Raw genomic sequence first — 27326 nt, forward strand, 5'->3', positions numbered from 1 at the left:
AGGCTAGGTCTGCTAAAACAAAATACATAAACCTTAAGTTGTGGATCTAGTACACAGTGCATCATTTGGCTGACATGGAATACCAATCTGGATTATTTTTGTGTATACCTGCAAGGAAGTATAACTTTTTAAGTGCAAACATGGTAAAATTTCTCATCTCTCTAGCTACAGCACTTCAGCATGAGAGAACTCAAGTCTGGTGCTACTTCATTGAAACAGTCATGGTATCTATCAGTGGCTCTCTGTGAGCAGCTCCAGCAGCACTAATGCAGAAGTGTGCCAAAGTAAGCATGGTTTGGCTAACACTGAACAGCTCTGGGTGAAGGTTCACAGTATCACGACGCCTGCAAGCACGCACGTTGGAAACAGGCATTTCCCCATAGCGAGCATTTTCACATCTTCTGCCAAATGCAAACAAACAAGGCACTAAGCATGGAAGCGTTGATATGTTTCAAATATACAGCAAACTCATAAAAATGCCTGCTTCAAATTAGAACATGAGGGCACATTCAGAAGCAGCTGGTAGCTACTCTGCACAAGTAGTTATTATATATTTATAACCTTGATAACTCTGGAGAAAAGCTTTATGACAAAATAGGAAAAAAATCCTTCTTAAAAATTAAAAAGAAATAAAAGAAAACAAATGTCCAAACCCCAGGCTCCTATGCATAAGGACAACAAAACCCAAACAGAGATTATTTGGCATACTCAAAAAATCTTTTGACTATAGATCCAGCTTAGATCCATGAGTGTGGCAGTCCAGCTCCCCGTCACTGACTGCGCTGTCACACTCAGCACTATGAATTGAGTACAGACACATAGCTTGAGCCCAATAATCCAAAGAAAGGAGCAGTCTTGGCAAAAACTCATGTCAAACATCATCTTTCAATGGCAGTTTTTGAGATGGAGAAATAAATTAGTTACACTTGTCTGAACTGTATACATATTCTCAAAAAATACTGTAATTAGATGATTTGTCAATATTTGCACTAAAGAGCAAACTCTTTGGCAGGTGGTATCTTTACGAAAATAAATTATTTTTTTTTCCTTCATTAGTACTGACTGAATTCTGTGCCTGTAAGTAATTCCAAGTAGAATTAAGCCAATATATTTTAAAATAGCAATTCCTTCTAAAAAGTGAATAGAAGTTCAAAGTTTCAAACAAATGTTTTCTAAGACATAGCAGATAAAAAAATAAGCCCCAAACCCTAACCCTTTCATCTGGAGTGTTCTCCTGTTTAGAAGATCATGTCATAAAAATACTACTTGTCAGTATTTTCCACAGCAGGATTCCTCTATGATAAGCTGTTTTGTTCAGCTTGGATACTTTTGTATCATCCTGGAATTCTGCATTGAGCAACAAGTGGGGATGCTTGGCCACCATGACCTTACCCTGCCCTGTAAGCCCTTTGAGGGTAATGTTCTCTATATTGGATAATCCAAATTTGAGGATGACAAAATTATGCTTCTTATCCAAAGTGATGGGTAAATAGAAAACAGTGGTGAAATCATACAGTTAAGTAGATTTCCTAAACCTAGAATGCTCAGTGAGGCTTTTAGAGCAAAGTCTAAAATCTTTGGACTGAAAGCAAAGGGCTGAAACCTTTGTTGAAACACATCAACATGATGTGTACTGAGCAAATCACAGATGAAAAAAAAAGCTGAAACGAGCTAAATCCCAAAAAGCTGTTTTTTCAACTACATGGCTCTAGATAACTCCATTCTCCCTTCTGTGGCAATGAACTCTTTCTCTGTGGCTCGTTTATCACCTTGACACAGTCTCTCCTTCAGTTTTTCAAGTTCATACTCATGCAGGATTTTCTGTGTTAAATATTTTTCACGTTTTATTTTGGCTTTCACGTCCGCAGGGACGTCAGGAATCATCCATGCTACGAAGAATTTGACAATGAATACAACATGCTGGAAAAAAAAGAAAAGGAAACCAGGAGAAATGTCACAACTCATTACCAAATGACCTATTGTTTTATCTAACCCTAAAGAGAGCTTTTTTTTTTTTTCTCACAAACAGAATACATTTCATAATGTATATCTGAGGCGTGCTGAAGAAGAGACTTTAACAACTCTATTTCCGCTGCAAACTTGCAAGACAGTGGCCTAATACTGAAGTGACAATTAAGCAAATTATGGATTTAGCTATTTTTAGCCAATATGTATCACTGCAAAATGCTTTCTGGATTTTGGGTATGGCCATCTCCCATCCAGCTCTTCAGTGAAACCAGGGGAAGGAAAAGTGCTAGTAGAGGTGGTTCCTGTCTTTTCCATCTGCATAAAGACCTTCTTGAGTTTGGTATTACTTAGGGAAGCAACGATTTGATACTCAGCAGTTCTAATTTTGGTACTATTAGTAACTAGCTACAGTACCAATTTCAGCAGGAAAATTTTTTAGGGAACATACCTCCATAATAATTATAAAGGCCAGTTTTGCAGCAAGAATATGCCAGAACTGCATAGTGTGTAAATATTTCCTCTCATGATCTGGAGGGTATCGATAGTCTCTGTACCTGTTGGATAGAAAGACATGCAAAGTTGAAATGTCACCGTCAGTCTGAGACAGACTACAAGCTCAGTGACACTGACAAGCAAATACAGCTGTCACTTACGGAACCTTTTCACCTTGTTTTAAATGCTGTTTCCTTCGGCAGAAAAAGGTTGCCCCTTGATTTGTTTCTATGTGATGTTTGTTTAAACACCCTCATGCTCACTGCAGCGGAGCAGAGATGAGGATGTGTGAGAAGTGAAGTTTTGTACATAGGTCACTTTTTTTCAGGCAATCATCAGCTAATACAGGACAGAGGGGTGGAATGGATCAGAGTGACAGACAGGTTTTGAGTAAATGTCACAGACATTGTCAGATTATGGGCTGGGCAGATGCAGGGTTTAATGGAAGGACAGTCTTGAGTAGTGTTCTACACTCACATGTATGAATAGAATAAAGACTCCTGAGGTTTTAAAGCTAATGCATCATACAAATGTAGTTTCTTCTTAAAGTCCTGGGGTTTTTTGTATGTTCATTTATTTGGGTCTTTTCCATTTTCATCAAATCAATATTCTTCTTTTACCATGGACTTCTCCAATTCTTCTGGAGCTTCCAATGCTTCTTCCAGCAAGAAAGGATTATTTTATTTTAGTGAAAACAGGATGGCCCAGATCCTTGGTGATACCTAGCACAGTAATCATTGACTTCAAATACCATGTCTCATTTTCAGCTTTGGAATCCAAACATCCCCTTATTGATACTTTCTTGTCTAGCCTAGGCATTGCAGCCTAAAAACCTTTGAAAATATAGGCTGATGTTTGCAGCCTTAAGGACATCAATCTCCTCTATCATTTAAAAATCAATAGTTTAATTAAGTAAAACCACCCCCAAACAAGCAAAAAGATTAGCAGTGAGACTCGAAACAGCAAAAAGGTGATTTTGATCTCGTACCATCTCAGGCACCACTTTGTTAATAGTTTAAACACTACCTCTCACACTTGAGAATGATGAGAATGACATCATTTCAGTTCTAGTGGACTGCTTAGACCTGCATTGACTTTTTATGCTGTATTCTACACATACTAAGAATTATATATATAATATACACATACTGTATTATACTAAGAAAATATCTGTTACTACATCAACACCAACCTGCATATGACAAAGTCTTCTCGATTCACTTTAGGCTTATTTCTGTCAGGAAAATCTGAGATTTGAAACACTGACAAGCTATTGTTTATGTATCCAGACATTGGCGAGTCTTCGTTTTCAGAATAAGCATAGTAGTAAACTAAACGAGGAATCATATCTGATGTGAATGCAACAATAAAAGCCTGAAAAAGAAATTTGGAAAAGGAATTAAGGAGGTGGCCCACAAACCTTGTGAGGGTTTTGGCACTGTGACTTAGTGGTGTAACTCAGAATCTTTTAAAGCAAGCGTAAGCAGCATAGCCAGGGCACTGCACCTTGGTAAAGACACTGACTGCAGCCTCCCCTGCATTCAGTGAACAAAAAATATGGGAACACTCCTTACAAGAGGCACCAAATCCCAAATATCCCCTGAAACCAAACTGTCTTCTACCTGTGATAACAGATACGGTTTTGAATTCTTGTGAGAGGATGAACTCAAATTCAGTGTGCGATCACTGGAGGGAAAAGGAGGGAGCCACCTTCTCCAGCTGTATCTGAAAACTAAACAATGGCTCCCAGCACATTTTGCCTGGGAACTGGAGATACTTCAGATGCTCAGGTACCTTACTACTTAGGTAGTACCTGCAAGTGGATTTATTGCCCAAGACACTTGCAGATCTGATACTACTCAATATTCCACATTAGAAAAAGGCAACTCTTGTGCTCGCCAGTCTGCCTTCCATTATAATTCAGATGAAATACTAGCACAGCATTTAGTTTCCAGTTTCTACTAAGTACTCTGAGCCACTGGCCCCACAGGGGCATCAGGACGCAGCTGAATGAGCAGAATGGGTATGACAAGACATAATGTCATCAGGCCGATGCAATTAATCCACCTCTCCTGTCCCCTCGAGGCAATCAGTGTGCTTCACCAAACTAAGCTTCAGACTGGCTTATACCATTCCAAAATGCTGGAAAACACAGCCAAGTGATTGAAAGATTACAGTCCAATGAAGTGTGGATTGTGTAATCAACAGAAAAGCCAAACCACCCAAATGAGGTAACATGTGATGAAGTCAATACTGATGATGAAGGACAAAAAGCATCAGATGATTTTTAAATCTGCAAATTGTGAGTACACGGAAGAATCAAAGTTGATGTAGCACAGTTAATGTACTTACATTAGTGACGACTGACAAGATGGCCATTCCATTCAGGATTTCTTGCCAAACTCCTATGCTATGTGCTTTTGCAGCCACAGGTCTCCTATACTGGGTGGTTAATTTCCAGGAGTCTACTCGTATTTCCAGGATATTATTCATCAGAGCAAGGAGGGGAGCCAGGGGAAAAGATGCCACGAAGAGAGTAATGAATCCAAACTGAATGACTGCAAGGGAGAAAAGAAAAGTGCCAAAATCTGCCGCTATAGAAGTACCTTCAGGGTGACAATGAAACATGTAAGTTGCCACTTGCAGACAAGCAAGAAGTCATCTCCAGCCCTGCCCGAAGCCAAGTGGCAACCTGCCCCAGCCCTGAGACTTGTCTAGTCTCTCTCTCAGGGCTGCCAATCAGCAGCACCCAAGGGAATAGGGCGTCTGGGTCCTCTCCAATAGTGCTGCCAGTAGTGCTGGATACTAGTTTTTTGATGGCGCCACAGTTGTCTCCTGAATGGAATGCAGCTGTAGGGAAACTGGAACATACTCATCCTTTGCATTTCTGAATTATGAGAGGAACAAAACCAGGCTGGTTTTCCATTCCTGCAGTTTGTACAGAGCAAGCCTATTCTCCTGTTACTTGTCAGCTATACTCCTAAATGAAAAAGAAGAAATATCACAACCTTACCTCCACCTATGGCTACTGGTTTAGTCTAAATGATACCAAATCTGAATGTAACAGTTCCACTATGGAGTTTTAATGTTAGTTTAAGAATTGCAAATAAAATACACGAACGATTTCTTCAGTCATTACCAAAATGAAATGTCGCTTGGTACAGAATGTGACAGTCCTCAGTGCAGAGCCAATACTGCCACGATGTCTTAAAGACAGGAAATAGAACATCTTGTCTGGTTTAGGCAGTGGATAAAAATAAATTCCCATGCACCAGCCATCAGCTCCTCCATGCTTTCAGTGACGAGTTCTTCATCTTAGACAAGAAACGAAATCCCTACTCGCTTAGCAGCCCCAGGGCAATGCTGGAGCTTAGTGGCTCAGCTTTGCTTCAGGAAGAGCAAGGACATCTATTACAGGCACGGCTGACAGCAGTAATTGTTCTGAGTATATTAGCTTCACAATATTAGGGCCCTGTATGAAATATCACAAAGTGTAGGAAGTGACAATAATAAAGCTACACATCTCTAGGCAATCTAGAACACTTGACTGTTTCTGTAGAAATAAAACAGTACAAAGATCCACTTTTCAACAAATTCTGTCCTTATAATAAACAAATATTCTCTCTATATATATTTTTAGTGTACTTTACATTTAGTTTGCCTTCAGTGTTTGTTTTCGTTTCTCAGGGTTTGTAGACTAATTTCATACACTGACCTGCTCACATTACCTTTGGAAAAGCCTATTGTGCTACGCAAGCTCCCTCTGCTGGGCTGCTCACTGTATGGAAGCACTGATCAGCACAAACCTCAAACTAAATGGAATTTTCCCCTGTCCAGTTTGCAGACCTCCTATTTGTGGTGCCCATCTCTACAGAATATTTGGCACTCAGCCCATACTTACAACTTTCCCATACTTACAACTTGCACTGACATCAGCTGAGAATATGCTAGGGAAGAAGAACAGACAGCAAGACAGCTAGCTGCACTGAGAATAATGTTCCCCATTCAAATGAGGGTAATAGATAGTCTTTGCAGTGCTTCTGTGAAATCCCCTACAGTCTAAGATGCAAAGGCAGCTTGTTTGTTTAGTTTTTTTTTTCATTGGGCTGACCTATTTAACGATTCCCAGCAGTTAATCATCTGCTGTTTACCAGATGAAAGTGGTGGCATCAACCCAGAACAATGAATTGAGAAGCTTTTGTTTTTTACAGTGTCAGTACAAAGTGTCTTGTCCTCAATTCTAAATGTGTATTTTTAAACTTACCCATTTCTAGATATTCATAGAACAGGCCTAGAGCTCCAAATGTCTGCAGATCATGGTCTTGCTCCCAGCGACTGTATAAATTTTCTGGATTATTTCTAGCTTTCCGGCGCCCCCACCAGTTACAAATCCAGCTGCAAATGCAGATAAAAGGTTAATAATGAGAGAAGTAGATTAAGTATCCCTTTCTCTAAGCAAGCTCCTTGCCGCAACATGCTTTTACAAGCACAGCTTTCACAAAAAAAGAGGTCAAAAGCCTCTATGAAATAAGTCTACTTGTCTTGAAAGACTTTATCTTAGCTTCTTCATATGGCAACACTTGTTATTTCTTCCAAGAATCTCCTGTCTACAACAAGGGCATCTCAGTGTAAGAGGGAACTTACGGTACAATGGCTTCTTGAATATTTCCCCAGATCTGTTTGCCAGCCATGACTATGGTGAGCTGTGTCGTCAATTCTATCAAGCAGCCTGCAGGATCGCACTGGCAGAGACAAATAGAGGGTTAATGGACATGAATAACAGATATAACCCAGATAATCCCTAACCTGCTAAGGTAGAAATTAAAAGACAGACAAGTAGAAGAGTTCTTAAAATGTTTTAGGACAACACTCCATTTTCACCTAGGCTGCGAAGATACCCTTCCAGGAAGGCTGTTACAGAAAGGCTTTTCAGTGCTCAATGTGCTTGATAAAACACATTGATAAAAAAAGAACATGTCTGAAAACATACTAGTATCTAGTATCTGATGGGAGCCTACAAGGATGCCAGAAAGAGACTCTTCATCAGGGACTGTAGTGACAGGACAAGAGGCGATGAAAAGAACTTAAAACAGGGGAGATTTACGTTAGGTATAAGGAAGAAGCTCTTCCCTGTGAGGATGGTGAGGTGCTCGCACAGGTTGCGCAGAGAAGCTGTGGCTGCCCCATCCCTGGCAGTGTTCAAGGCCAGGCTGGACGGGGCTTGGAGCAACCTGGTCTAGTGGAAGATGTTGCTGCCTATGACAAGGGGTTGGAACTGGATGAGCTTTAAGGTCCCTTCCAACCCAAACCACTCCATGCTTCTGAGATTCTATAATGACCATTTAAAGAAGAGCAATCCCCCCTTCCAGGGATGGCGCACATCTTAGGATGATGCTATCTTAGGGAGGATAAAATTCATTTGGCTCCCACTGAGATTTGAACTTTCTAAGGACCTGATGCCGTTTTGAAACATGGGATGAAGGATGAGGCTTGGGCTGCTGAACACTTCATCCACAACAAACAGGGCTGGAATAGCCTGGATGCAATGTGATAGCAATGGAAGCTAATGGGAGCTTTGCCTGGTGGTCTACAGCGTGCCTTGTCATACTTCCCAATGAAGGTCAGTGGATGAGGAGCAGTGCAGAACAGGGATGCCTGAAATGAATTTACTTTAAAGTCTTGAAATTAAGCCAGGTCAGGATTGCCTCCTTGTAATGATCCCTTAAGAGGTGGTAATCTATACTCTATATACATTTATAGTAACTTCCTTTAACCTAAGACCTATGGCGAGACCCACTGCAATTTCAGGAGAACTTGGGCCACGGCAGACATTTTGATTTTTTCACCCTTATGTCTGACAATCACAAATTTCACTGCTGGCGTTTCCCTGATAAGCAACAGCAGGAAGAGTCCTTGTAATGCCTGAATGGTTTAGGTTGGAAGGGACCTTAAAGATCATCTTATCCCAACCCCCTGCCATGGGCACGGACATCTTCCACTAGACGAGGCTGCTCCAAGCCCTGTCCAGTCTGGCCTTGAACACTGCCAGGGATGCCTCTCCATCAGCATCAGGATGGCCAACTGAGGTCCAGCTTAGTCCAAGTCAAATGAGAAACTGGTAATTTATAACTGGAGGGGATAAAGAGTTTACTGTTATTCAAACCACCTTAAACAAGAAAGTCTTACCTCCTCATTTCGCCAGCGATTAAACATATATGTGTAGGCACCTGGATAACCAACAAATTTCCCTTTGAAGAAGGCCACATAGAAGCAGGATGAATAGTAGTTGACAAACTGGAACAAAAACATTTTCATAGTGAGCCTGTTCTCGTATTCCATATGAGTTCTTGGTATCTCTGTAAAATGGAAAGGAGTAATTTTATTTCCCTTTATTCCTTTTAAAAGGATACAGATTCATAAACAATCATCATGCACAGCACCCTTACATCCCCAAAGGAAAAAAGAAAGAAAACCACCTACAAACATTTCAGCAGACGGAGTTCCTTCTCTCAAACACTCTAGCTTTAATTTATAAGGCAACATTCTGAGTAGGCATGCAAGTGAAATTCATTCTTAAAACTTGTATAGGCTTCCATTTTCCTTTCCTTGTACCGTCCACTAGCACTTGCCCATCCCCAAACTGTAGGCTATTTTAGACGATCCAAGATGAATCTCACACAGTGACTAGCAGGGACTCCTATAGTATGACAATTTCACTGTTGGCTATGTACGTGATAATATCTTTTTTTTTCTTTGTGGTAGAAAAGTATCTTATAGTTTGTTTTTTTTTCTCCCAATATACTGTATGTGTATAACACTGAAATCAGCAGAAACTGGGTGGGCCTTCTGCCTCTGAGAGAAGAGACTCTCAACAGGGGAAGAACAGGGAAGGATACAGGCATCTGGGTACTGCTGAGCATCACCAAGCCTTTGCTGAAGTTTTGCTGCCGTCATAGCACATAATAATAATGTTTACATTCTTAAAGGTAGCAGGAAGCCCTAAGGACATTGGTAAAATGTCTGTTACATGATAACATACAACCAGTTCAAGCTGAGAGAAAGGGGAACAAAGTACAAGCATTCAAGTGCCTCTGAATTGGTCAGGATCTGGCAAATGTGTTGAGTTGACCTGCCCTGTGGTAAAGTGATTTTACAGATCTGAGTAAACTAACATTTCCAAGCTTGGCGTCAGTTGGCACGGCAGAAGATCATGGAGTATTTACTGGAACTTAACAGCAAGGCGTACTACAAAGGAGGCAGCACTCAGGTGAGGCAGTCTGCCTAGCTTGCAGCACATTAAAACATTTCTGTTGTCAGTGAGCTCTTCAAACGTTTTTGTCAGACACACAACGTTCAGAGGCCAGAGGCAGGTTATATTCCATACCTGAAAGCAAAACCTGGCCTAACCTTTTAAGGGAATTCAGGAGTGCAGAGGGTGTGAACTCCTGACAGCAGCATTTCCTCCCCTGGAAACAAGGGTGCCTCTAAGCCCGGGTTTAGTGCAGCTGCCAGAAGAGGGCAGCAGCTCCCAAAAAAGCCAACTGATTTTTCGCCTGTAATTGATAACCACAGGCAGAGCTGACTTTGAAAATTAATCCTCCACACTTGCAAGCAGCAAAATAACACTGCTGAGCCTTCATGCTTATTATTTCATGCCCGTCAAAAAAAGAAAGATTAAAAATCATGATTTTATGTTTGTTTTATGAAATTGCTAGGAGCATTTTTACTTATTACTTGTTCTTTCTTCGGTCTAATTTGGCCAAGCGAGATAAGTAATACAGATCTCCGAGAAAAGAGACAGTCCATGATAAATCAAAATAAACCCAATTCAGCATCCCATTAACTTTCTGCAAGAAACACTTTTCAGTTCTTGATTCCACTTGTAAGACCTCATAAAAAAAGATTACCCAACTGTTTTTATGACAGCTGTACAAACCCCAAACACCTCATACTTTCAGCTCTGCCTGCCCCCAGCTGAATATTCTGCAATTATTTCTTTCTATAAAATACCTGCAGGGAGTTGTACCTCTAAATCATTAAGTGCAAACAAAACAAAATATGTAAGAAGGGCTCTAGGGGAGGATATTTCCAGCAAGCAAGCAACAGACAAGCATCAAATCTGCTACAAAAGTCATAGTTCTTTCTGGACCTGCCTACCAGCTCTTCCAGTTCTGGAGCAAGGCTACCAATGGCTACAGCCACAGTGACACATCGCAGGTCCAGCTTTGCAACCTGCCCAATCTCTGCCTTTAATCTGTGACATTCGAAATTTGTAAATCTACTGCTAAGGGAAAAAGCGCTCAGAACAATGGAAATACTGTACTTGCCCATCTCCCATCTTCCTATCTTTTCCTCTAAAGGACGAGACATGACTGTTTAGTCTTTTATCTTGTTAAGATGGCTGTGCAAGCTATGATCTGGTTTTAAAAACATACCTCCAGGACTTCTAACTCAATCAGTTTGATCTTGCTTTGGTGACTAATATAACACGTAAGTTTTAACTGGGTTCACAAGTTGGATTGTGTCCACAGACTAGTTTTAATATATGCAAATATTATACTAAGAGAAACTAGTTTATAATAACTATTCAAATGCAGGGAAAATGTTCCACACATGGCCATGGATATAACCTGTTGCATGCTACAGGCTACCATCCTGGTGCTCCCACTATGCCCAAGTGGAGAATAACTGTGCAGAGCACCTCTAGATAAGTTCTATGTTCAGCGATTCCTTGAGCGGCTTGTCTTCAAGCGCACTGCTTACCCATGTCAGTAATCCAGATGGCTATTCTCTCATAGAAGAAATTCAGGATCATGATGATGACAAAATTCAGGCACGAGGCTGTGACTGAAGTCGCCAGCTGAGGGGTCAGTAACCCACTGATGGGTTGCAGAGTCTGCGTGTTCTCCATGAGGCTGGCAAAGGCAGCGTACACTGCGAGGCGATATACAATCACTGCAATCATGCTAGCTATAATCAGAGACACCTAAGGAAAAGAGACATGAAACACATAGCTCAGTATACCTAAAAAGCTGATGAAATCTTCATGTTTCAATCTTTATGGCTAGGAGCTCAGTAACATTGAAATGCAAAGAACACAGGCAAGATACTGTGTTATACTTGAGACATCAAATCAAACAGAATTATTTAATTAATGCAAGAAAAGCAGACAATACCAACATTAAAAAGTGCAGAAGAATACGAATTCAGACATGGAGATGGAAGAGACAAGCCAGATTATATCATCCGCCCTGAAATTCACTCTGCAGGTACTTCTACAGAGGATTATGCAGGTACTTCATTGTAGTGAATAACACTTTTTTGGTTGGATATTTTTTTTTTGCCTTTACTACATTTTTTGTCAGTATGGTCTGTTAACAGCTCATAAGCCAGAGAAAAACTTATCCTGATGCTAAAATGCCCAATTAAATTCCTAATTAACAGATTTCTAAATTTATTCTTTTTTTATTTGAAGTGCATTTTGCATGTCAGCATGAAATGTGCAGGACAATAATAAAAGCATGTGTTAATATCACGATTAAAACCAGTGTGTGTTAAGGTTGTGATTAGTGATGATCAGCAATTGTGATATACGTTACAGTGACGATTCAAAAAGATGCTCACCCAGAACAACACTGTAGTTCCTGAGATGCAAAACCGCACAGCCTGGCTAGTTATAGGCAAATAAGGCTCCATCTCCTGAAACAGTCAAGCAAGCACAGCACAGTTCACAGATCTGTAATCTTATTCTAATATCAAGCAGCCCACAGAGCTCTCTTCAGCTGAGTGGAAGTGCCCACATCTGAGCAAAACCATTTAGGAACCCCTCTCTCTAGAAGGGCAGATAGGACATGATCTGGGGTTGGGGGGAATACAGATCAGGGCAGAAGTGGCCATAAAAATGCTGAAAGATAGTACCTGTGAAGAATGGTTACACCTTTGCAATAAACAATCAGTAGCTGAAGAAAAAAGACCAACTTTTTCATTAGATGAGCAGGCCAGAATGATTACTGTAATGCTGGGTCAGCTGTCAGACAGCTCAGAGCCCACAGCTAGACTGAATTTTAATGAATTCTTCATGTTTAGGTTTCTTAAAACAGTCATTTACTTGAATGCGCCATGTTTTTTTTCCACACAGCCAGAGAACATTCTCCTCCACTCCTTCAATTTCTTTTTCGTTTTAATTGAAGAAATGGTCACATTCATTAGTTGCCAACTTCGGCCACAGCACCAGGCAGCAAGGTCTTACCCAGGCGAGTATCCCCACATAGAACATGAACAACTTCCCATGCTCGTGTAAAGTTCTCTTTTTTGCAACCAATTCTAACTCCTAAAATACCAGATTACAAGTGTTAACAAAGGATCATTTAAGAACTAACACCTATGGAAAAAGAGCTAATAAAAAAATAACCTGAATTTGATAAAGGCATTGATAAAGGATGCTTATGCTCCTCAAAGAGTCACCAATTACTATAGGCAAGCACAATATTAAGTACAGTGAACCAGAAAATACTTTATTTGACAACAGAAGATACCGAACCTGAAAAATGTTGAAGGGGGTTTATTTTCTGCTGCACAAAAGCCCAGAATGTGCCAAACACCCTAGCATAATGTGGTGTAATTATGCTGAATACAATGGCTGCAACTGAGCTGCACATTTCTCCCTGACATAACCAAGCAGGAGCAGCTGTTTTACAAGCATTATTTCTTGATAGACATATTCTTTACTCAGTCGGCTTATTCACACCAATGCGCTTTTGTCTGAAGTATCATGTGCTGCTCTCTCAGGAGAGGTTTACTGCCTGCATCTGCCTGTGTATTCTTGCCAAACGCAGTTATCAATACTGTAGTCAAGTTACATGGTGATGTCACAGTTAAAGGCTCTATTAACAGAACTGTAAAACAAAGCTGAAGATATGAGCAGATATTAGGTGACTCTACACAGACTCGCAGAATGGTTTGGGTTCGATGGGACTTAAAGCTCATCTAGTTCTAGCAGGGACATCTTCCACTAGACCAGGTTGCTCCCAAGCCTCGCCCAGCCTGTCCTTGAACAATGCCAGGGATGGGGCAGCCACATCCACATCTGTCAAGTTAAACACCAAGTACAGCAGGTGCCAAGAAACAAATACTCCCCTCCATCCACATCACCACAGCATTTACATTGGCTCCACCATAACTTTTTATATCTATTTTGTATTAGTAAACAATATGTATATTCTGTACTAAGAACAAATATTCTGCACATTCTAGGCTATTCAACAAGCTTTTTACTTTAGAACAAAGTGTAGGCAACTGTGTGCAATGACAGAGCCTAAGTTTGAATGGAATGCTTCATTATTTATTTAAATTATGATTCTACCATAATCAGCAAACCCACATTTTCATTATGATCTAGCTTGGTTAATACCACAAGCAAATGGAGGTTTTTATTGAAGCCCCCAAATGGGCAATTTCTATTTTAGAGCACCTAGAATTTTGGATCGTGGCCAAGAATAATGAAGAAATACTTTTCTGAGTGAGGCAAAGCCAGCCTTGTGATGCAGGTAACTCAAGTGATCTGGACCCATATTGCCTTATCAGTCTGCAGAATTAAGTGATTGAAAGCATGGTCCTTTCATGTGTTCAGTATTCCACATTATGAAATAAAAGGAAACAACACTGCAGCCTGGCTAACCAGTATGGTTTGCTAGAACTGGGTGTTGATAATGATCACTGCTAAACCCCAATGCACAAAAGCTCCTGAAAATCCATCAAGGTAATAAATTGATGCATCATAAAACAAGGGATTGGACACTCATTAATTTTTATGGTAATTGTTAATGCATACTTAGAAAGCACAGAGCAGCACAGTATCTCACTCTGAGACAAGAAAAATGTATTATGGTCCAATTTCTATTTCCCAAATGCAGTTGAAATAAACAATTCTACCTAAAAGATCTGCATGAATGTAAGGAGCTCACAATCTCCTCCCTCACAACAGTTATACACAAACACCTAATCCATGCCATCTCTGGCTGTGATCTGCTGCAGCTTATTTACCTCCTCAGACTATGGGTTTGCTCTGTGCTGACATAAACACCACCTGCCAGTCAGTTTTGAGACTGAGCATACACAGGAATGCAAGCTAGTAGCTAGCATCCCACATGCAGACATGGGTTTTCAATTAGCAGAACCAGCTAATGAAAAACTGTTTTACCCACAACTCTTTTCCTGAGCATGCAGAAATCAGTAACTCAGCAGAGCTACACTCAAAATCATAGTCTGTGGTTCTCCAAAATCTCTGTGTAACTCAAACCTGTTACTCGTACACTGAAGAACAGCAGCATTAACAGTTCATGTGCAGAAGGGGAAGTAGAGACAGAAAAAACATCTCTCATGAGCAATAAGATTAGTGCATACACTTCATAATAGCTAAGGAGAGAAGCCCTGAAAGACAGGGCTACTGTTTATATAGCAATGATACTTCACATGCTCTAAGCTTCTATTTCTCGTCTGAAAACTTGTTCTCTAAGTACACCTATGACTTCACTTGACCTAGTGAAAAGAAGTTATTCATATGCAATTCTAGGAAGAGGAATGCCGATTTAAAAATAGGTCAAATTGAGGTGGTAGATGTCGTACTGGAATGCGACCATCTGATCCCTGAATTTGTCCAGTAACACCTACCTAAATTAAATATAAATGAAGACAACCATTTATATAGAGCATTTAAGAGAGTTAAAGAGTGTGGTTAATTGTATCTCTATTAGATTTCAAAGAGCTTCAGCAACCTCTCTTTCTCTAGTGTTCCCCAGACAAAGTGGTTTATATGAGAAACAAAACCACAGCTAGTGACACCTATGTATCTTTAGATCAAGATGGCTGCTTCTTCCTATGTGGCATAGGGATGAGAAAGAGTCCTTTTAAAGGCATGAAGATTTCAGAGACTGCTACCTGGAAACATGAAGGACACTGTAAAGATAGTGTTAGCCAAGTAAAAATTATAAACTTTGCCCCTGTTAAATTCCTGATTTAATATATCACAGAACCCGAATGGTGCAGGTTGGAAGGCACCTTAAAGCTCATCTAGTTTCAACTCCCTGCCATGGGCAGGGACATCTTCCACTAAACCAGGTTGCTCCAAGCCCTGTCCAACCTGGCCTTGAACACTGCCAGGGATGGGGCAGCCACAACCTGTGTCAGCACCTCACCATCCTCAATAGTGAAGAATTTCTTCCTAAAATTGGTTTTCAGTAGAAATTAAAATCAAGAGAGCAGAATTAATGAAGGTTATGCATGCACTCCAGAAGCAAATTCTGCTTTGATGCAATCCACTGTGTTCAGGAAAGGTAAGGTTTGCATCACATTCTCCACACTTCAGCCAAATCCCCTGCTGTCACAAGCACTGCTTTCTGGGGATGCAGTAGCTGAGGGCCTGCCCTGCTCCAAGATGAATGTGGCATTGCCTATGTGCCTCACAAATCTTCACCTAGCTGTAAGATACAGGCTTGTTGTTCCTGGGACACAACTCGCACATAAGCAAACTGTCACCATACAACTGAATCCGTGTGCATGTCAACTCAACACACTCCCTACCTGAGTAACAGGGTTCTTCTTCTTCTGGGTACATTTTGCCTCATACTCAGGCCTCAGCTGGAGTTGTTGCTGTTCCTCTTCAAAATCAACCAAATCCCACTCATATTTCAGTCTAGCTTGCCGTCTCTTCCAAAACTCCAAGAAAAGTGTAACTGCAGTTTGGAAATGTTAAAATACAGTTAAGGGAGAAGGGAACAAGTTCAGGAACTAAGTTAAAGTTATTTCTGCACAAGCTTCTATTCAGTGGTCTCACAGTGCAACCCATCTATTTTTACTGACTACCTATTAAAGGTCACAGCTAAGACCATAATATGGATTAAGTAATTCATTAGCTAATTGAATTCCAGAAGTAGATGACAAGAAAAATGGCAAGACAGAACACAGGTACTTCCATGTTTATGATGGCCATGTTCAATTACAGTTTAACTACATTACATATGCAAATAGCAACATGGAATTATCAAAGGGATGTGCTAATTCAACTAATTGCTTCTGCATAAGCCTGCAACATATGAATAACTATTACAAACAAGCAAAATGTTTTCAAGTATCATGTTCAAAGATTTCAGTTGCTTTTTTCTTATTATTTGATATCATGGTCATTTTAAAGACTGTGAATGTCTGATGCTCTTCATATGCTCCAAGGGTGAGGCTGGCTTAAGAAATTTTTAAGACACTAGAGGGAACTGATTTCATATATAAACAACTATAAAAGTTATAATATTGTATAACATTTTAAAAGCCCTCTATAAACTACTTTAAAATGTAAACCTCTTGTAATCTGATTGATCTTATTTGACCTGGAGAGGCTTTACGGTTTACACAAACACAGGAAAGCTTATCTTCTGCAGTTCTCAACTCTTTTGCTGGTACTTTCTGGACTAATCCATATCACTCAAATGCTTGTGGTTAAAACCAAGCAAAGTCCAGTAAAATAACCACACAACAGCTTATTCTGTTGTTTGGTTTGTTGCTTTTGTTCTGTTTTTTTTTTTTTTTTTTTTTTGGGGGGGGGGGGGGAAGGGGCGGCTTTTTGAGAATTCTCTATGCAAAATGTGGCTGGATCCTTTGATAATAAATAAACAAATAGTTTTTTTTTCTGTTGGCACACAGAGATGTTTGTGTGCTAATGAAGTATCTATATTAAAACTGAAAATATGATATTTCATACAGGCAGTATGAAATGGGAGACAAGGTATTTACAGAAATAAGAAACATTAACTACACTATCCTGCATTTATAAACCTTCACAGAGTTTAAGAACACAGAATCATAAGATAGTTTTGGTTGGAAAGGACCTTCAATGGTCATGTAGTCCAACTCCCCTACAATGAGCAGGGACATCTTCAACTAGATCAGGTTGCACAGAAATATATCCAGCCTGGCCTTGAATTCAAGAAAATACCATCTTCAAGTCTGAACAATTTATCACTTGGTGTGAAACTGCTTATAGACAGGCAGGAAATCCACCTATGTCTGCATCATCAAAACATACTGTAATGTATGAACTTAACCAGAGTAGAAGCCAGCTAATTCTCAGTGTACGAGTGTTGCTAATAAAGTAGTCGTGCTGGACCACCATCCAGTGGAAAGACATAGAAGCTCTGTACTCCCTCACAGTGACACTTCTAACGTGCAGGGCTGAGCAGAGGGGACGCTTACGAGGACTGTATAAAGTTGGACCACTCCATCCTAGGTTACGAAGGAAACAAACAAAGGAGTACGGAATGCTTATGATACCCTAGATATCTGATGGGTTCTGTTTGGGGGTTTTAAGTCCAAATCCTGTGTCACCTTAAATTATTTTTATTCTTATCACTTCTGCATCTGAAGCAGGATAGATATTGAAGCTGTTATTCCCCTTCTTCCCACTTTCTGTGCCCCTCAGCAGTTTGGCCAAGATCTCCTTATTGCTTGACATAAAACTTATCAAATGTACTCACCCCATATGCCCATGAAAATGGCAAAAAACAGAGTGGCCACGTTGTCAAACAAATGGGAATACTGCAACAGAATACACAGGAACAGGTCAGGACCGAACCAGTTTTCAGTGTGAACAAAAATGGCAAGTGACTGTAGAACCAGATACAGACCTCTGAGGACTCACAGGTGGTGTTCAGTCTCCAGTACTCACACTCTCGGTCACAAAGAGGGCACATGATGATCTCTCCTCCAATTGCAGGGTCACAGATTTCTTTGCTGAGGAGAAAAACATTACACAGTATCTGTTTCGATAGCATCTGAAGAGCTGCTATAGGAAACTGATCTAAAAGTAAGTAACTTAAGAGCTTCCTTTGTTCAAAGTTCAGCATTTGCAGCTTCCCAGAAAAGAATGCCAGTCTTGTCACATTCACTAGTGTGGTTGATCAGAGCAGGCCAAGCAGTGTAGCTGCGTGGCTGACTGGGCTTAAGCCATGACAACTACTCTGCAAGATAGATTAAAATAGAAAAGCTTAAGGCAGCAATAAACACTTGAAACAATTCTGAGAGATGTCAGTGCTACTTTTAGGACTTTACTGCAGGTACTCCGATATAAAAAAAACTGTAGCCAAATGGCAATAGAAATACTGTTTTTCACCTACAAGTGGAAATCTGAATCTTACTAAATAATAGCCACAAGTTCTGCTTTAGCTGTCCACCACCATTTCTGTCAATAAGAGAGCTGAAGAAGAAACCTGTTTGCTCTAACAAGCTTTAAAATTACTGCCTGTTATTTTGCAAGAGCAACTCTTTCATACTGCTTTGCCCATCATAGGCCCAGGAGATTTTTAACACTACACTCACCTGCTCATATTTTCATCCATCGTAAACAAGCCATAAAGAAAACAGATCAAGCCAACGACTGCTGCAAGGAATAACATCTCTGTGTAAAATCCTAGCCAGGCAAAATAGATTCCAATCTTCTCACCGTAATACTTCCTGAATACAAAAAAAAAAAAACGCAATTAACAGGAATACAAAGCAAAGTTTAAAAATGCTATAGAGAAAATTAGCCAGAGTCAAAATGAAACACTTAGCAAAATTATCATTGAAAAGAAGAGTCAGTGCTTTCATGTACACTGGAAAAAGGAGATTTGAAGCTAGCAGAAGTCATGCAAGCTGAATGAACAAAACACATGGCCTCTTTTTTTTTTCCTTTCTCCTTCCCACAGGATAATGTAAATGAAGATTTTTTGATTTTCTAAGGAGTTATACCAATGAAAGTGAGCACAACAGCTCTGATCATGTGGTTGAAATCAATGAGTAATTCACAGAAATACAACTAGTTGTGTTACGAATGGGGCAACTGTAACCTGTTCATATGAGCTGAATCAGAGTGATCTTGGATTAGTTTCAATCTGGGTTTAGTGCTCAATTCAGAGTCAAGCTTCAGAAATGATTTTATCAGTGCTTTTTCAAGTCTCTGTTAAAATTTCTAATCCTTAAAAATTGTGGCAGATATAGATTATAAAACGCAAGGTATTTTACATATATCCAGTACCTAAAGGGGGCCTACAAAAAAGCTGGAGAAGGGCTTTTGATAAGGGCCTGTAGGGACAGAACAAGGCGGAGTGGCTTTAACCTGACAGAGGGAAGACTGAAATGTGATCTTGGGAGTTCTTCCCTGTGAGTGTGCTGAAGCGCAGACACAGGCTGCCCAGAGAAGCTGTGGTATCCCTGGAAAGATTCAAGGCCAGATTGGATGGGGTTTGGAGCAGCCTGGTCTAGTGGAAGGTGTCCCTACTCATGGCAGGGGCTTGGAACTGGATGAGCTTTAAGGACCCTTCCAACCCAAACGATATTAGGATTCTATGATATGTGTTCCTCTACACAGCTGAAGTACCTGTAATATACCTGACCCCAGGAGCACTGGCTAGATTCAAAGAGACATCATTTGAGATAAAGCATTTTTCCAGTCATTAGTAAAAACCTGTGTTGTTTCCTCCAAGGACCTAGTGCCCACTTAAGTATCCAATTCTCACTGGATCTTAAAAAGCAGTAAAGAGGTCTCAGCAGGATCCAGGTACAAATGAATACATGTTCATATTACAGTGAAAACCAAGTCAATATAATAAAACATGGGCAGTATTTTACCTGATAAGGTCCAAAGGCTGTTCTTTGTAGAACCGCAAGAAACGGGCCCACTCCATGTACAGTGTGTACCTCTCATTGTCACAGTTTGGATCATTTGCCTTTTTCCAGTACTGGCACTGCAAGCAAATCAAGAGTAAAGGCAAAATACCTCACTGACAGACCCAAAGACTACACTGAAAGAAATAAGAGTTAACGATGGTGCAGCCCTCTTAGGACTATGCACATCAAACTCATTTGAAATTCAAACTTAGCACTCCACTTGCAGTAGAATCATTTTTATATATGTTTTAAGATAATACATATTTACAAAGAACATCTATCAGTCTTAGTATGTTTATCTGGAGAAGAAAAGGCTCTGGGGAGACCTTAGAGCAGCTTTTCAGTACCTTAAAGAGGGCCGACAAGAAATCTGGAGATGGACTTCCGACAAGGGTCTGTAGGGACAGGACAAGGAGGAATGGCTTTAAACTCACAGGGGGGAGACTGAGATTAGATATGGGGAAGTTCTTCCCTGTGTGGATGGTGAGGCACTGGCAAAGGTTGCCCAGAAAAGCTGTGGTTGCCCCATACCTGGCAGTGTTCAAGGCCAGGTTGGACAGGGCTTGGAGCAACCTGATCTATGGGAAGATGTCTCTGCCTGTGGCAGGAGATTGGAACTGGATGAGCTTTAAGGTCCTGTCCAACCCAAACCATTTTATGATGCTATGATCACATCAGCCTGGACTGTAACCACCTCATGTTACACTACACCAGTGTTATCTTGGTACAACACACTCATTTGCACTGGTAGATTACTGCAATTAATCGTTTGATTTTTCACACTGGTGTAGCACACACATATGTCGAAGTCCTAGCATCCCTAAAAGTAGAAAATCACTGTTTTACTCAACTTGGTTGAAAATAGTGGAAGTTTACATCCTGTTCTCTGTACTTTAGACTCACTTTAAACGGCACAGCAAAAACCATTTCACTGGGAGATGGAACCTAGGGGATAGAAATTAAAATGCTGTCTCCACAGTAGTATGTATGTATAGTATAGTACCCTGTCTTCCATGCTGTAGCTCTAAGGCAAGGACATGCAAACTGCAATTCTGACACTAACTGCAGTGGTGTTCATCACTATCATCCATCCATCTGTAAAATACTAAATGAGATGTGGAGCTTCATCAGTTTTCTAGAAATTAAATAGCACAAAATAACCAGTTTCTGACAGCTCTTGCAATTTTATATTGTGCTATACAACTCCGCCTTCAGAAATATTTGGCTATGTCAAATACTTGATTTGTGATCTTGTCTTTCCTCTTCTTCTGTATGTCTCTAAATCACAAAGAGAAGCATGAAAACTGGTTTCAAAATAGAAATCAAGAAGTTTAAACACCCTAAAGTTCACATTTAAAAAATATTTTAAAAGTTAAATAGCTATCTAGTTGTCTTAGGGGATTTTTTCTCATATGATTTCTTAGCATTGAAGGTTGGCTGTACTTGTAAAGAAGAGATTCTTGTACAACTGCTTTTTATAATCTGTGGCTTTAGGAGTTCAACAGTATAAGTACTTCCCAGCCTAAAGTATTCTTCTACAGTGCAGACTCTCATCAGCTAAACCTTCCGCCAGAAAACCTAAAATATTCCATCCATTCATCCATTTCTTTTCATACTCTAAGGGAGGAAGAAATATTTAGAAACATTTAAAAGCATAAATCCACATAAACTATTTAAAAATATCTTGTGGCAGAATTCAGAGATATAAATAAGCAACTTAAGCTCCCTAAAGCATTCTGACAAATCTGAACTAACTTAAAAACAAGGAGAATTTAAGATTCAATCAATACAACATTTTGAAAGAAAAAGAATAAAGAACTCCTAACATAGAATACAGTAGCCCATCTCTGTCGTTATTTTTCCAAGGGATTTCAGGGCTAAATCCACACGTCCCTACAGCAAAACTAAACATCAGCTTGCACTAGTATGCAACTCCAGTGTGTGCTTGTATCTACACTAGATAGCCGTTCTTCTAATGTACTATTTAATTATCTGTAGCATAGATGTTAATCATAGAATCATAGAATAGTTAGGGTTGGAATGGACCTTAAGATCATCAAGTTCCAACACCCTGCCATGGGCAAGGACACCTCACACTAAATCATGTCACCCAAGGCCTCGTCCAACCTGGTCCTGAACACTGCCAGGGATGGAGCATTCACAGCCTCCCTGGGCAACCCATTCCAGTGCCTCACCACCCTCACAGGAAAGAATTTCCTCGTTATGTCCAATCTAAACTTCCCCTATTTAAGTTTTAACCCGTTACCCCTTGTCCTATCACTACAGTCCCTAATGAAGAGTCTCTCCCCAGTATCCCTATAGCCCCCGTTCAGATACTGGAAGGCTGCTAGGAGGTCTCCATGCAGCCTTCTCTTCTCCAGGCTGAACAGCACCAACTTCCTCAGCCTGTCTTCATACGGGAGGTGCTCCAGTCCCCTGATCATCCTCATGGCCCTCCTCTGGACTTGTTCCCACAGTTCCATGTCCTTTTTATGTTGAGGACACCAGAACTGCACACAATACTCCAGTGAGGTCTCACAAGAGCAGAGTAGAGGGGAAGGATCACCTCCTTTGACCTGCTGGTCACGCTCCTTTTGATGCAGCCCAGGATACGGCTGGCTTTCTGGGCTGTAAGCGCCCACTGCCTGCTCATGTTCATTTTCTCATCAACCAACATCCCCAACAGGAATATAGTACAGAATAAGTGTCTCAAATTATTTGACTGACACATGAGTATATCCTAGAAACTCATCCATAGGAAGAAACATTGCAAGCACATAAAAGGCTAATAGTAGGACTGGCAGACAGGACTTGTGTGTTATGAAACAGAATTAATTACTGGGACAAATGGAAGGCACATTTTCATTTTTGCTGGAAAAAAGCAAATGTCACTGTAGGTGAAAGTAAAACACTGGGAAGTGGTCAAGGAAGCAGAAGGCTATAATACGTACATCATGAAGAGGATATGCAGCTGAGTAGGTGCCATTATTTAGTAGTCTCTTAATTCCAAATTTCTTCTTGCCTTCTTCTGTTCCATATGGGCAACGTGTAAGGATGTAATTCACCTGAGATTCAAACACAAGCATTTCAGACCTTTCCTGCTTTAAGGCCATGTAACAGAAACCTGTAATGGTTGTGCACTCTCTATAACCTGCAGAAACAACATACAAAGGCAAGAAGTGTTTCTTGAGAAGGCCCTACCCCATACAAGACCACTGAGGGCACGCTTGCCTTGCAAATATCTACAAGATCCCTTCCAACAAATACTATTCCCAATTTTTAAGATGCACAGGTACCAAGGCTTCCTCATATTTACCCACAGATATCCAGTTTATATACTCCTTCCTCGGTTGCCCCATCCCTGGCAGTGTTCAAGGCCAGGCTGGACAAGACTTGGAGCAACCCGGTCTAGTGGAAGGTGTCCCTGCCCATGGCAGGGGGTTGGAACTGGACGAGGTTTTAAGGTCCCTCCCAACCCAAACCCATCTGGGATACTATGAACATTGCAACAGGACCATGTAAGTCTAAATGTAAATAGAAATAAGCAAATCCCATACATACTATTCTGTTTCTCATGGATGGTGAAAAGAAAGTGTTCTCGTCATTAATGAGGTACAGCTCCTGCTTATCCTTGCTGAATGGTGCTGTGAAATAATCCGGTTCAGGGTGCATCACCTTCTCAGGAAGCCTGAGTGGTGCAAGCATGCAGTCCAGAGGGTTCTCCACCATTGAGGGAATGTCATTTTCCTTGATGGGAACTTTGATGTTCAGCACTTCTGCATATGTGATCAGAACCTCCCACGGGGCATGGATCTTCACAAAATAAATCTTGCCATCTTCAGATTCCTGCCCCAGGGAAGTTAAATCAGACATCTGACTAAACTGGGTTTATTGCAAGATTTAGGAGAACAGTTGTTACACAAAATTTATTGCCTTTTACATATTTTTGAGAGCTCTAAATAATGGGGGTGAGGGTGAAGGGGAAAATTGGGACTGTTTTGATAAATATTTAACTGAGAAGTTTATCTGAGTGATTATTTATTCATAAAGATAATCCTTGCATTACTGAAAGCACACAAAGGCTCTTCAAACTACACTAATCTTGTACACTGAGGCCTGCAAATTGTGATCCCACTTGGGAGTGCATTGGAAATGCAGAGATTTGCTGCGCAGGGCATCCCATGCATCCGGCAGTGAGATAAGTCCTCTCTCCTGGAGGGCCAGTTGCCATACACTGGAGCAGAGCACACAAAAATCTTTGCCAAAAGGAGTTACGAACCAGAGCTAAGATCTATTACGGCCTCACACTATGATAAGGAAGAATTTTACCACAGGCCTCACCCAACAGTGTATTATTAGTACTATTAGCGTTCTGCTGTGTACACAGGACAAAGATGGCAACCAGAAGGTATTCTGCAATGTTGCTCAATGAATCCCAATCTACAGATGTAGGAGTCCAATCTTCATCAAGAGATAATTGCACCATTCAGTCAGGCAGCCTAAAAGGTGTGCTGCTTGACGTCAGCATCCTGGGTTCTCCAGTTATTAAACAAACCAGTAACACTAATAAAACACCCTCAAGTTGTTACACCAGGGTCCTTCCTCATAACATCCAGTGGGCACACAGTAATTCCTTCTCGGACTTCCAAACATGTTGTTAGGTGGGATTAAATCTAGCTGTGAGCACACTTCCTATTTACATAACAAAGTCACAGCTAGTTTGGAACTGCTTTCTTTTTGTTATGAAACCAAAAGCCATCACTTCCTCATGAATTGTTATGAACAGTTCAAATAAACACATGAAGTTTTTTTCACCTAAATTAGTCACATTCAACTGAAACCCATTAGAACACTTTAAGTATTTATAAGAAGTAAAGGGCCGACAAGAAATCTGGAGGGGGCCTTTTGACAAGGGTCTGTAGGGACAGAACAAGGGGAATGGCTTTAAACTCACAGAGGGGAGATTGAGATGAGCTCTTAGGCAGAAGTTCTTCCCTGTGAGGGTGCTGAGGCCCTGGTACAGATTGCCCAGAGAAGCTGTGGCTGCCCCATCCCTGGCAGTGTTCAAGGCCAGGTTGGACAGGCTTGGAGCAACCTGGTCTAGTGGAAGGTGCCCCTGCCCATGGCAGGGGCTTGGAACTGGATGAGCTTTAAGGTCCGTTCCAACCCAAACCAGTCTGGAATTCTATGATATTTGGATACAAATATAGGCAGCACTAGCATTAAGGATTCATGATCATTTTTCTCAAAGAAAGAAAGTGGTTCATCAAGAAATGTTCATTACGAATTTGCAGGCCTATTTCTTTGGTCCTAATTTCACACCTCCACACATACACTTTTTTTTTCTTTACCTTCTTGTCTTCTGTTTCTAATTCCAGACCAGCCTTCTGCAGATTGCTCTCAAATTCTTTTCTTCTTTCCTGAAGAGAAATAAACACACTTTATTAAGTGATGAATTAGCAACTAACTGATCACTTACTGGTAACCCCATCAAGTTTCACTCCTAACTGACAATCCCTTAATGCTATGTGACCTTTGTAAAGGAAAGCAGACCAACAGACAAAACCCAACTGATGCATACAGGGCCACTTCCGAGCCAAGGCCAGACTAGTGATTGCACCATATCAGGAATTGCACTGACTAGTAACAGAAACCAGTTTGTTAGGAATAGGCTCATAAACTATGCAATCTTATTAACCAGAGAAGTAAATGAAGTCATGGTCTTGAGCATTTCTAACTCTTTGGGAGGGTGGTGGGTGTCATGTTATTGCTCAAGTTTAGCTCTACTTCTAAGAGAATGTTAAAACTAGATGAAAAGAAAAACTCTAGAAGCACATAGAAGGCTGATCTTTTACAGGGCCATCTATTTACCAGTTTAATAACCAGTCATGCCTCATACAGATGTTCAGATACTGATAACAGACAATTCAGAGTGCTCCACAAACAACGTAACTGCAGAACTAGATAAGACTAACAAAGCATCATATGTAAGCTTACGTATGCTTAGCTTGCATAAAGGCATCATGGAGTTCAGGGAGAGATAAATAAACCTGCCCATGGCAGAGCACAATGGCTGTGGGACCTCTGCCAGTTTGAGACTCTTCTTGAACTCTGCATATTGGCCACTAATTCCAAGGTGGTGTTTTTACCTAAGAACATTTGCTTGTCCCCCTTTACTATAGAACTGTTGCCCCTCTTGGGAGACTGAATTAATTTCCTTTTAATTCTATAAAATTTGCTGAAGAGCTGCCAGAATAATGACAAGTTATGCTAAATATTGAGCCCCAGCCCCTCTAGAATGCACTAGCTAACTCCCAATTTATTTCTAGCTAAAACTTGCAATGCTGTGTGATGTTTTCTTCATTGAAAGGTCTTAAATGACATTTTTCAAACACACTTCAAAAACCACAAACTACTATGCATTTCAGCCAATTTCCGGTGTGGCCGTGAGGAGCAAGCTGCCCTATTTGTATTATAGTTTGCATGAACTACTCAGATAAATTAATACTGACTGAAGAACAGCTTTAAGGGACCTTAAATCTATCTTAAGATGCATTGATGTGTTTTCCTGTGTTAGTGGCCTTGCATTTTTACCTGTCACATGTAATTTTGCCAAATATTATTATATATTAAACACTGGCCTAGATAAACTTGCAAATATAATACCTGAGTTCTAGCACATGCTGGGAGCAAATGCAATTCCATTCACTATTTTTTAATTAATATATCCCCCAAAGCCTGCCTGCACCTATGTATAACCACACCAGAGAACTCATTTGCTGACATGCTGATCTAATAGAGAAAACATAGCCAAAATCACGTGATTATGATTCCATTTGAAAGGAAATATACAAGAGCTGACATTCAAGCCCAGTACCCAAAGCTCTGTGCTATTCTGGATTACATTTTCTCCAACCAAAGCATGATGTCATTCGTTCTTTCCATAGCAAATACTGGAGGGGAGCCAAGAGAGCCATCTCAGGGGGTTCTCTGCCCGTGGAGACACTACCCAGCTCCTCCTTCAGCTCTGCAGCTGAACCACAGGCAGAGCCCGAAGGCCAGGCCCCATCTTACCTTGCTTTATTAGACAGTTAGTATGCTAAACCACAGCTCTCTTAATATAAATGATGCTCTTTTACCACCTTACTCTCTTACAGTAAGCCACCTTCTCTGAA

General features: G+C 40.6%; 1 protein-coding gene across 8 annotated transcripts in view; it reads right to left on the reverse strand.

The window, feature by feature from the left end:
* Nucleotides 1-759: 759 nt before the first annotated feature.
* ANO5 (anoctamin 5) overlaps nt 760-27326 on the reverse strand; it is a 59780-nt gene continuing 33213 nt past the window's right edge. For all 8 annotated transcript variants that reach the window (XM_057414413.1, XM_057414412.1, XM_057414410.1 and 5 more), the window contains 17 exons: nt 25503-25571; nt 23713-23997; nt 23103-23216; nt 20113-20228; nt 18823-18957; nt 18132-18237; nt 17982-18042; nt 16039-16190; nt 12085-12159; nt 11224-11446; nt 8647-8816; nt 7105-7202; nt 6725-6855; nt 4813-5018; nt 3653-3834; nt 2417-2522; nt 760-1920 (listed from right to left, as the gene is read on the reverse strand). In XM_057414413.1, coding sequence (XP_057270396.1) covers nt 1699-1920; nt 2417-2522; nt 3653-3834; nt 4813-5018; nt 6725-6855; nt 7105-7202; nt 8647-8816; nt 11224-11446; nt 12085-12159; nt 16039-16190; nt 17982-18042; nt 18132-18237; nt 18823-18957; nt 20113-20228; nt 23103-23216; nt 23713-23997; nt 25503-25571 — 2451 coding nt within the window. In that variant the 3' untranslated portion in view covers nt 760-1698. The remainder of the gene's footprint in view (nt 1921-2416; nt 2523-3652; nt 3835-4812; nt 5019-6724; nt 6856-7104; nt 7203-8646; nt 8817-11223; nt 11447-12084; nt 12160-16038; nt 16191-17981; nt 18043-18131; nt 18238-18822; nt 18958-20112; nt 20229-23102; nt 23217-23712; nt 23998-25502; nt 25572-27326) is intronic.

This window comes from Pezoporus wallicus, unplaced genomic scaffold, assembly GCF_028554395.1.
Source record: "Pezoporus wallicus isolate ANWC-B61680 ecotype Strahan unplaced genomic scaffold, APGP_CSIRO_Pwel_v1 contig_5967, whole genome shotgun sequence".
Taxonomy (NCBI): Eukaryota; Metazoa; Chordata; class Aves; order Psittaciformes; family Psittacidae; genus Pezoporus; species Pezoporus wallicus.